Source organism: Drosophila mojavensis, unplaced genomic scaffold, assembly GCF_018153725.1.
Source record: "Drosophila mojavensis isolate 15081-1352.22 unplaced genomic scaffold, ASM1815372v1 contig_136, whole genome shotgun sequence".
NCBI lineage: Eukaryota > Metazoa > Arthropoda > Insecta > Diptera > Drosophilidae > Drosophila > Drosophila mojavensis.
The window spans coordinates 25,366,694-25,378,703 of NW_025318667.1; the positions used below are offsets into that span (position 1 = coordinate 25,366,694).

General features: G+C 43.0%; 1 protein-coding gene across 1 annotated transcript; it reads right to left on the reverse strand.

Moving 5' to 3' along the window:
- Positions 1 to 850: 850 nt before the first annotated feature.
- Positions 851 to 6,168, reverse strand: LOC6584687 (pyridoxal-dependent decarboxylase domain-containing protein 1). The gene is made up of 6 exons (XM_002010295.4): positions 5,797 to 6,168; positions 4,436 to 5,614; positions 2,654 to 2,917; positions 2,062 to 2,577; positions 1,806 to 1,999; positions 851 to 1,741 (listed from the first exon to the last, which is right to left on the reverse strand). Exons 1-6 carry the CDS (start codon positions 6,034 to 6,036, stop codon positions 1,372 to 1,374), a joined length of 2,763 nt encoding a protein of 920 aa, XP_002010331.3. The 5' UTR covers positions 6,037 to 6,168; the 3' UTR covers positions 851 to 1,371.
- Positions 6,169 to 12,010: the final 5,842 nt, after the last annotated feature.

The window sequence follows — 12,010 nt, forward strand, 5'->3', positions numbered from 1 at the left end:
CATGCATATGTATGTATGTACATTCACATAAACATGCAACGTACATTGTGCACATCATATGATGTACATACATCATATTGTACATACATAAATACAGAACTACATACATTATACATGCATGCTCACATACATATGTACATATATACATACATACCTGTGCATGTATCTACATAGTATGTACATACATACAGATGTACAGCCAATTAACTAGAGCTTTACATTACATCAAATAGTCATCAATTCATCAACCACTCAATAGTTCAGTTTGCAATTCTCATTAGACTTTCTTTCTATAATGGAAATGAAGAGTGCGGCCATATATAGTTATCTCTTTTTCAACTGAAAAACAACAGAAATTCAATGCAGTTTTTAAATTTATTTGGTTGTTTTTTTTTTTTATATATATATATATATATATAATTATACTAATATTTATTCTCATTATCATTGTGCACATTTTCAGCAGCATATTTCACGTCAATTTGTATAATAAATATATTTATCATTTTCATATAAATATATATGTATGTATGTATATAATTAGCATAGAATATTTATATATAAATGTTGTTGTTTTTGTTTTGTTTTTGTTTTTTGTTTGTTTGTTTTTGATTTCACTTAGCGCCTAAACAAATTACAAATTAAATTAGAATGTTGCTAAAAGCATAGGAGAGAATTAAAGAAAATATCAGAGCAAAAGAAAGATAAACAGAAAGAGCAAAATGGAATTGAAAATGCCCAATGCCCAGAAGAGCAACAACAACAACAACAATAGCAACAGAGCAACAACAACGATGCAAAAAGTAATAAGAAATCATAAAAATAATATGCATAAAATATGATTAATAAATTGGTTAAAAATATAGAGATATATATACTATATATATATGTGTGTGTGTGTGTGTATGTGTGTATACATATAAGAATCGATAAATGATAATACAATAGTTGATAATAGTTGAGGGATAGATTAGCTCTATCGATCTGAACTGAATTGCATAAAAGCATAAAACGTGCAATTGAATAGGGAACGTCATCATCGTCATCATCATCATCATCAGCATCATCATCGGGCTCTTTGGAATTAGAGAATTGCTTTCGAAGTTTGAAGGTTCCGTCCAGTTGGTTATGCTTAAGGTATTATTATTATTATTATTATTATCATTATTATTGTTATTATTTTGTCTGCTGGTTGAAAACATTTGTTTATGGGCGTGTTCATAAGTGGGCGCTGCTGCAAGCGTGTCGTTGTTCATCATTATTATTATTATTAGCATCATCATCACCATCATCATCAGCAGCAGCAGCAGCTGCAGCAGCAGCATCATCATCATCATAAGCTTGTGCCAAACGAGCCAGTGGATCACTTAGTTATTTATTGTTAATTGCATTAGTCGCAGCCACCAGCTCCGGCACGGACGACGATCCGGCGCTGCTCTGGCTGACGGTGCGCGCATGGTCCACGTGGTTGCCGATCGCTGCTGCGGCTGCTGCCGCTGAGGCGGCTGCCGATATGGGCAGAGATGTGGCAGCGACTGGCGTTGCCACGCCCACAGCCACCCCAGTTGCAGTTGCTGCTGGAGATTGGGACATTTCGTTCGCTTCCGTTGTCACCGGCTCCACGGTGGGAAAAACGGGCGGCGCGGCCGTGGACACCACTGGCGTCTGTATCATGGGCGTGGGCGGCGAGCGGTTGGCCGGCAGCTGATGCGCCGCCTCGCCCGACATTTGCATGTGATATCTGTGTGGGGAATGCAAGTGTGTGAGTGTGAGTGGCATCCACGTGAAATATGATCGTAGCTCACTTGTAAATGTTCTCGGTGCTCTCGACGACGCCCTGGGTCAGGTTGAGGCTGCGTCCCTTGATGCCCGACTCCTTGGCCGGCGGCGACCACCAGTTGAAGACGCGACCCACCACCGGCACGTGGCGCAGAATGCCCTCCTGCCAGAGCTTCTCCTCGGACTCGCGCTGCAAATCCGCCGTGGCCGCCTCGATGCCCTGCATTCAAATTGGCTCAGTTGATAAAGTCAAGGGATTTGGGATGTGCGTTTAGCTCTTACCTTCTTGACGATCTCCGACATGGTGTCGAGGACGCGCGAGTTCTCCTGCACGCTCTTGCCGACGGTGACAACCAGGTCGAGCAGCTCCTCCACCTCCGTCTCGTGCGTGACCATGCCGAAGCGCACACAGATGAGGCCGTCGGTGCCCTCGCCCAGCGAGAAGGCATTGTCCGTCGACTTGAGCGCCTCCACCAGGTCGATGTTCAGCTTGTTGAGCTCCGTTTTGGCCTGGTCCGTCAGCAGCGACTCCCAGCCCTCGGGCACGAACCGGACGCCGCCCATGCCCGCCCACTCGGGCAGCGGCACCAGCCGGAGCACCTCGCTGCGCTCCACCAAGTGCATGAAGCGCGCCTTGTGCTTGATCGTGGCCCGCAATATGTCCACGTGCGCCTCCAGGCTCTGGGCGAAGCTCTCCAGGTTCTCCGAGCTGGGCGGCTGCTCGCCCAGGCCCAGCTCCAGCGGGCAATACCGTATGCAGCTGCCATGCGTCGGATGCTCAATCACCTCGAAATCAAACTGAGCAAACGAGATTCAAATCAATTCATGTCAATTCAATCCAAGTGCTACAACCCATTCGGATGCAGTTACTCACATTAGGACAGTCGCGCTGCAGTATCTGGCCCAGCCAGGAGTTCAGCCGATCGAAGTACGAGGCGTTGTTCACCTTCTCCAGCGGCTTCAGGCCCGCCTCGGTCGCCGCTGCTGGCTCTGCGCTCGGCGTGATTGGAATGGTTGTGCTGCCGTCGAACTGGTAGACCACCACCGGAGCAGCTGCGTCGAACAAGGCGTTCACGTCGAAGGCGCTGTTAATGATGTCCGACAGAGCGGCGCCCGTCTGAGCACCGGGCGTGTGACTCTACGGAAAACAGATTCGGAACGGAAGATTAGTTGATGTATAAAGGGGAATCGGGTTGAGGTGGAAGACTAGATTAAGTTACTCGGATTGCCCAAGACTAGATTGGTTTGATAAGATTTTGGAGGGGGAAAATGGGGTTAGCTTGCTTCATCTAGGGTTTTCCAAGATAAGAGATAAGAGCTTAGCTAAGTTTTCATTAAAATCCTATCAATATCATACAATTATCATATCATATATATGATAGGAACTAAATCTATGGTAAGGGTAGAATTGCCTTTGATTAGATTGGCGCGATAAAAGTTGGAATAGGTTACTTCCATCAAATGTACTAAAAAGCCTTTATGAATATCCCACTACTACTATTATATCGTATGGATACAACGAGACAAGATAGTATATCTTTAAGTATGGGAAATTGGGGTAACCTATCTCATGGGTAATTGATATTGATAGATAGCAAAACAGTAAGCCCAGAAAGATACTAAAAACTATGCCAAGTCTCGGATTGCCTTAGATCGGGTTGGTTTGATAAGAGTTCACAATGGGAAAATAAATGGGATAACTTAAAAAAAAATCTAATTAGGATCGTATTAATATATTACTAATATTACATCCAAGGCCTTAGAGGTTATTATATTCACCTCTATGCTGAGTCTCGCATTAGCTTGATAAGAAAATGGAAAATGGGGGTGATTTCTACATATGCCTTAATATCATAAACTATTATATTGTATTGTACAGTATATCCAGATATGATGTAAAGCTAAGTTAAGTCACTTCGAACTAAAAAAGTTTTCAACGGTAAAGGGAGGTAATTCCTACATATGTCTTTGAAAGTCTAAGTCTAAATAGGAATTAAATTAATGCCTAGACTCAACTATTTCTGCAAGGGCTTAGAATGACAAATGGGGCTTCCTATTCTATGATTGAAATCGTATCAATATCGTATTGCTATTATATCATATAGATATAACAAGACTAGATAATAATCTATATAGGAACAAATCTCTGATTACATAAGACGACATTAGGTCTTAGTCAACTGCTAAAAGTACTATGTGGATAATGGAGAGCATAGATAGAGGGTAGTACGGCTATTTTATAAGATTGGTGAGGGAGGAAAATGAACAAAGTTAGAACAAATTGTTTCAGCTTGACAATGGAAAGATTAGATAGACTATTCACTCAATTTGTACAAGTTGCGAATGGGTAAATTCCTATATATAAATACACGATATATAATTGAAATCCTATCAATACAGTACTACTTTATAAAATATAGATAGACAAGGAACTAAATCTCTAAAAATATCTAAAATAACATTACAGCCAATTAATAATAGATAATGGGATTAAGATCCCATATATAGACACATATATACCATATACTATAGTCTGTTCTGTCGAGCTAACTGTGCTCTAATCAATCTCTATTGGTATATCAAGACCCAAGACTTGGCAGAGTTATGTGTGGTTAGGTTGATTCCTTATTGGTCTAGGGATTGGCTACTACGTTACCAGCACTCGGATGCCCTCGCACTTGGAGGCTATCTCGAAGAGAATACTGCATGTCTGGAATGCGACGTGGAGCCGCTCGGCGATGGCCTTGCGGCCGAGCGCCTGCAGGCTGGTCCACAGAGAGAGGGCGTTGAGGCGCCGGGAGAGGATCGGGTCCGATTCGAAGGCACTCAGCGCGCTGTTCTGGAGCGGCCGATGGAGCAGCACAATGGGCAGACTGGGCACGCCCAGCCAGCTGCCCAGGTTGAGGGCCATCGAGTGGAGCACGTCGTGCACGCTGCCCGGACTCTGGGCGCAGACGAGTGCGGCCAGGCCGTGGCCGCTGGCGTGCAGCCACATGTTGTGGGCCTTGCAGACGTCGCGCAGGCGCTGCAGGTTGTCCACGTAGCCGCAGAGCGAGGCGCCGATGTCGGCGACCACCAGGAGCGGCGTGCGGCTGGCGGCCAGGTCCAGCTGCACCTGCTTCTGGAGCTGGGCCAGATCCATGGTGCCGTACTTGCTGTCCTCCGGTATGATCTTGATGGCGTCCAGCGAGATGCCCAACTGGCGGCAGGCGTACTGCAGGCGCACCGGCGTCGTGTTCTCCGAGATGTAGAAGCACGGCTGGGCGAGGGCCGGAATGCCGCCCTCCAGGTAGCCCGGACAGCGGGCGACAATGGCCAGGCGCACGGTGCGCAGGACGGCGTCGGCGTTGTCCGCATGGAAGCTGCTCGCGGCGTTGCTGAAGTGGAACAGGCTACCCAGCCAGCGGGTGGCGTCGCCGGAGATGCTGTTCGTGACGCGCAGCAGATGCTGGCGGTCCAGGTGCGACAGGTAGGCCACAATGCTGTGCGAGATGAGCGCCAAGTGGGAGACGTCGTCGAGGGCGGGCAGCGGAAACTCCGGATCGTCCTCGCTGTCCGAGTAGGCGACCAGCTGCTCCAGCGACTTCAGTATGTCCGCCGGCACACGGTGCTCCTGGCGCAGCTGCGTGGCCAGCACCAGCTCGGCGGCGGATGTGCGTGGTGCGCGCTCCTGCTCCGACTGCTCCTGCAGCGACTGGCTGTCGCCGGAGCTCTGGTTGTCGCCGGACGCATCGCTGATCACCTTCGCCGGCGAGCCGGGCACAGCCTTCACGTTCTCCAGCCGCTGCAGCATCTGAGAGGAGCGCAGCTCCAACTCAGCCAGGCCGGAGCGTATCTAAAGTAAAACATTATTATTATTAACAACAGCAGCAATCAGTGAGAGAGAGAGAGAGAGAGAGAGAGAGCCGCAACAACAGAAACAACAACAACAATTGCCGCAACTCTAAACACTATCAAAACAACAAGACGTTGACGTTGACGTGTCTTCGTCGTCGTCATCAAATGCCAACAACTTACGCTGGATGCGGCGATTTCAGCCACTGCTGGTGTTGCCGCCGCCGCCGCCGCTGCTGCTGCTGCTGCTGCCGTTGTTGTTGTTGTAGTTGGTATCGTTGCCGCTGTCGTCGCTGACGTTGTCGTTGTTATTGCTTTTGTGCCCATTGATGACGGTGACGAAGGAGACGGCGGCTGCGGCTGCGGCTGTGTGTGTTGGGCAGCGGCAGCGTTTGGCGCGGCATCAACTCCAGCCGCTGACATATTTCTATTGTTTAGCTTGGCAAACTTTTCGTAGTTGCGCTTTTCCGTTCGTTCTGCCTGTTTTTCTGTTATTCTAGCTGATGTGGAGTTCTACCATGGAATTAGCTCAACTACAACTTTGAGGATTTCGAATGGTTGGCATGTGTGGTCACACTGCATACGCAGCTATCTTATCGATATGTGCTATCGATATGCGACACACATAATATCGTTTAACAACTGGCGCACTTGTAGCAAGTTGGCAGCGCTGTAGCCGTTACAGGGCGCCAACTATTTAAACGTGTCTGCTTACATAAGTTTATTTGACTTATATTGTTATTATTATTATTGTTTCTTTTATTTGATTTTTTCGGCACTGACCCAAATATCAGTTGGCTGTCACTAATGCATACTTGCAGCTTTGCATTTGTTTTGCGACATGTGTTTCGACGGCACTAAATAAAATGCAACTTTTGCAAAAGTCGAGCAACATTTGTATGCGACTGGATTATGCGAACATGGGGAACATGGAACATGGAGAGTTCCGACCATGTTGCCAGGCAATATGTGCATCAACACACACACACACACATACACATGTGTACGACATGTTAGCGTGTGTGTGCGCTTGTAGCTTTGCACTTTATTCATGCATAAACTTGCTGAGAAAGTTTCGCGTTCGCTGAGCTGAGCTGAGCTGGTTCGCCAGCTAAAAGTTGCCGGAGCATTGGGATTTGCGAGTCCGCCTGCCCACAACACATGCAAATAACATATCGATGCTGCTTTTTCAAATTGATGTATGTATATGTATGTGTGTATATGTGTATACATATGTATGTATATACCCCCCGGGCTCACCCATCGATCGAACCCACCATACTCAATTGGCTGCACTTGGTTACCCTTGTGGCTTTGGCGTCTGTTGTGCCGGGGATTTGCGACGGTGCCGCCGGAATTTGCCGTTGCACATGCATCAATTTGGCCAGGCAGCCGCAAGAGTCTGCCTGCCCCCCTCCATAAACTTTATTAAAAATAAGAAACCTCATAGAACCTTTCAATCAATGCCCCCGACCCTCTTCTCATCACACTCTTTCTCCCTCACACGCTCACCTAAGTAAATGGCATTTGCGTTCCTCGAAATGTGCAGCTGTTTAAAGTTTGAGTGTGTGTGTGTGTATGTGTGTATGTTTTTGCGTGGGTGTGATGTTAAAGAAGTTAGTTGAATCATTAGCATCCAATGCGGGCAAGGGGCGTGGCCAGAGATCTGAGACAGCTTCGCACACACACTCACACACACACGCAAATAATTACACATGCATACATACATACATATGTAAACACACAATCTTATATACATATGCATATGCATGTCTGTAAAGTAATACAGTTGTGAAATCTTAGTTCAATTAGCTGAATCAATTCATTTTTCACTAATTCATTTTGTAAGCAATCCATGAACAATAGATTTAGTTCATGATCAAGAGCTGAACAAATGAACAATACTGAACGGTTGAACGAAATGAAGCGTTTTAACGACTAAGCAAGCAATTGCAGTACTACCATACATACATACATTAATACATGTATACATGCATATGTATGTATGCACATATGTACATAAATCGTTCACTGATCACTGGACTAGTTGATTAGCTTACTTCGGCTTAAAACAAGAGTGCGTTACGCACTTTTTGCCGTGTGCTGTCGACTGTGTGGGCTGATTATATAAATTACGTATACGCCGCCTTGCATCAAATACTATACATATGTATGTACATATGTATGCATGTGCTTACAGAGCGAAAGTAGTGGAAGAAGTACGCACAGATGTGTGTATTTAGCTCTACCTCAAACATCTATGCCAAGGTGCTGCAAAAAGGCTCAAGGCCGCAAACAGCAGCATTTTAATTTCCACACAGTGCGACAAGGAGAGAGAGAGTGAGAGAGTATATGTGTGTGTGTGTGTGTCAGTGTGTGGGCGCGTGTGTGAATGGCAGAGGTGCAAAGTAGTTGGCACTTAAGAGGCTGAAAAAAAACTTCAAACAAACAAGCGGCAGGGAACAGGCTGCGTCAGGATTTTGAAGAGCTCAGCCCGTGAAATGTGCAAGAGAGGGCGAAGGAGGTGGAGCGTTGCTGCAGACAGACACTGAAAAAAAAAGAAAAACAGTTAAAGTGCTCGTGTCATGGGACAGGTTGTATATGATGTGTATGAGTGAGAGAGAGAGAGAGAGAGACAGAGAGAGAGCGATGGAGAGTGGGAAAGAGGCAGGTTTGGTATTGGAGTGATTCCGTTCCTCAGTTCAGTTCAGTTCAGTTCAGCTCTGTACGCCGCAGCTTGGTTCACTGGCAAATTGATGCGTTGCATATGAATATGAGAGGTTAAATGAGCAGAGCCACGCCCACCTGTCGCTTGGTGACATAGTTGTTCTAGAGCTGCTCTTGAGCTGCTATTTTTTGTGTCAGTTCGATAGCAAGCGTTGGTTCAGTCTGGCATTTAATTGGCAGTAAGAGTCAGCCAACTTGATGACATGGGCAGCTGGAATAAATCGAAAAATAAAAGACAAAAAAAATTATTAAAAAGAGGGGCGGGGTACTGCGAGTGGCCAGCAGCATTCAGTGTTGTGCAGCATGTGAATACATCAGCAGGAAAAAACAAACCATTTGTCAGGCGGACAAGCACACACATGATCACACACACAAACACACACATGCAATCATAGCGGACAGGCACACATTGTGAAATTGACAAAATACACAAGCGAGCGAGAGAGAGAGAGAAAGAGAATGTGCGGCACAGAAAGTCAAGATATGTATACAATCACACATGCACATTCATATAAAATACCAATATATGTAGATATATACATATGTATATGCATACATGTGTATTTGTGCACACAGTTAGGCAGGCATCAATAACAGACAAACAACAACAACAAAAAGTCAAAAGAAATGCGTCGCCGTAGCCAAAAGTCCGAAGGCAACAGCAAAAGGCAATGCAAAAACTACAAAAATAAGCAAAAAGTGCAGGCGGCAAAGAAATATACACATACATTCATAGACTCAAACATACATACAAATGTACATACGAATACCTTACGTGCACTATGGTTAACAAGTAGTCAAATACAAAAGAAAAATATTTGTATATTAGCGAAGCTACATACTTAACTTATGTCTAATATATGTAAATGTTTCTGTCTAACTTGTCAATATAAAGCTATTAGTAATTAAAAAGTTAAAAGTAATTTCTAATATCATCAGCTAATCTTATACATTTATGTAAGTCAGCGCTCGTCTTTTTAATCTCAAATATTTTAGCATTGCCCACAGTGCGAAGAATGCATAAGTGTAAGAGCGCGCCTGCTGGTAAGGCAACACAAAATTTCAACACACACACACACACACAGTCAAGTGCACAGCTGAAAAAATGTGTGTTTGTGTGCCATGTTTGTAAGCATGCAATACACCTACACACACACGCATGCACATAGCCACACAAATATTTAGCCAACCAAAGCCACAACCAAACGCTGTTCACGGCACCGAAAATTTCAATGAGCTACGCGCACAAATAACTATGCAAAGAAGTTAAGCTTGAGAAGCAGCTGCAACAACAACAACAACAACAACAACAAGAGCAACAACAATAATAAGAGAGTGAGTGAGGCTGGGCAAACAACTTGCCCAAAAGTCTTTGTTCCTAATGCAATTGAACGTAAAATTCCAAATGCTTGTAACAAAGTGAGAACGAGTAGGAGTGAGAGCAGAGCTAAGAGATGAGAAGAACCAATGGCGAGTAAGGGAGACAGAAAGAGAGATAGATGAAGATAGAGAGTGGAGCAGTAGCAACAACATGACAACAAATACTAGCACAGACATAAATAAAACAAGTGAAGAAAATTGATTTCAGCAGAGCCGCATATTAAATACCCTCTTAATACACTAGTTATTTGATTTTTCGGTTTATTCGGCTCAATTTTTAAAGAAATCTAACTGCATTGGACAGTTTGTCGCAAATAGATAGCAAACTAAAATATTAAACTACATATAATATACGATTAATAACAATATTAATTACAATGTAATATATTGTTTATATGTAACACATGAAATACATACATATGTACATATTTAGAAGTCTTTGGATGAGGCTGCACGATAATCGTTGGATGGATTTTCCTTGCTAACGGTATTGCAATAAAGGCGACCTCATAAGTTGCCAGTCATGTGTGGGCGTTGGGCGTGGCATGTGCATGTATTAGCGTACTAGGCAAACGTAACGGACCGAAAACGGGAATATTATGCATACTCGATGTCCCCGTATATTTGTGTTAGTGTGTGTGTGTGTGTGTGGGTTGCCTTTTGGCTTACTAATGCAAACACACATTTCTTTATTGCATACTTTACACAACATTCGCAAGTCCACACTTCTGCCAATTCGCCCATTCGCCAATTCGCCGCAGCCGCAAGCGAATTCGCTGCACGAGCGTTATTCGAGATGTTTTTTAATTGTTCTCTAATGCAAATATAAATTAATTCATTATTCATTCCGTGTACAGGATGTATGTGTGTCTGTGTCTGTATTTTCTATTTGTATCTGTGTCTCAGTCTGTGTCTGACTGTGGTTCCTGATTTCATGCTCTTGAATAATTTCCCAGCAGAGCGCATTATAATGCATCGAAGGCGACTTTTCCGCTGTGAATTTGTCTAGGCACTCGACTCGACAAGTGGATGCCATTCAAATGTAGTCAAGTGTCTACATATGTACATGTGTATGTACATATATACATATATCTTTATAGAGGTTTCTGCGAGTTTGTTATATGGCATATACAGTATAAAGTATATAAAGCCATATTTGATCAGTTAAAGTACATAGACATTACATTACATGTACAGACATACATATGTACATATGTATCTGTTTCAAAGTCGATCAAGTTTCTTCAATCATCGAAACACTTGGTCATAGCGTATACAAATGTTTATACATATTATTTTGATCGATTCCATAGAAAAATCAGAAGCTATCGATAATATCGATACGTTGGTGTGCATGTAAAATTGGCAGCAGACTCGTAAAAAACTGGATATCTTATCTTATCGATAACAGTCGATAGCTGAAACTTAAATTGGGCAGTCAAAAAGATCCAATTATTTTCAAATCTATATCGATTCGGCATATTCGATGAATATGTTCCTTCTTTTCTTTCCATATTGAATACAAATATATTTAACATGGATCTATGTAATATTGATTTAATTCTCTGGAACACAAACTGCTTAGTTGAAGCTAATTAGTATAGAAAATTTCATTAAGTTCAAATAGGTAGAGCCCGAATTTTACAATAGCTAAACAACCATAACTGTACGAAATATATGTATAATACATATTATATATGTATACACATACGTATACGTATTCTGTATTTATACACATAAGCAAATATGTACATACATATGTATATAAAATCTTTTTGTTTTTATCTACACACCTACATATTTACACTTTTGGCTTTTTTAAACTTTTAGGATCTTGCAAACAGAAAATATTTTATATATGGCTGAATGTAAAGCTATGCCTATTTACCTTTATTTCATTTTTTGGAGGGTGTATACCCTTTGCTTTATTTTTGTACTATTTTTTTTTTAATTTTATTTTTATTTTTTGGGAGTTTGAGTGTTGTGAATAATTTTTCATGCTGTGATTTATTTAAGGCATCGCAAGTTTTAATTGCGCCAACGCGAGTTTTTATTCAGCTGTCGGTGTTTCTCTCTCTGTGTGTGTAGGTGTGTATGTGTGTGTGTGTGGGCGAGCAGCAGCTAAATGTTTATTGCATAATTGCACTTGGAATGATGTTGGCCATTGTTGTTGTTGTTCTTGTTTCCGTTGTTGTTTTATATTTGGCGTTTTTCCATTTTGTTGTTGTTTTTGTTATTATTATTATTTTTTTTTATTTCACAGTTTTGGTTTTGTTTGTGCCCAAAGCCT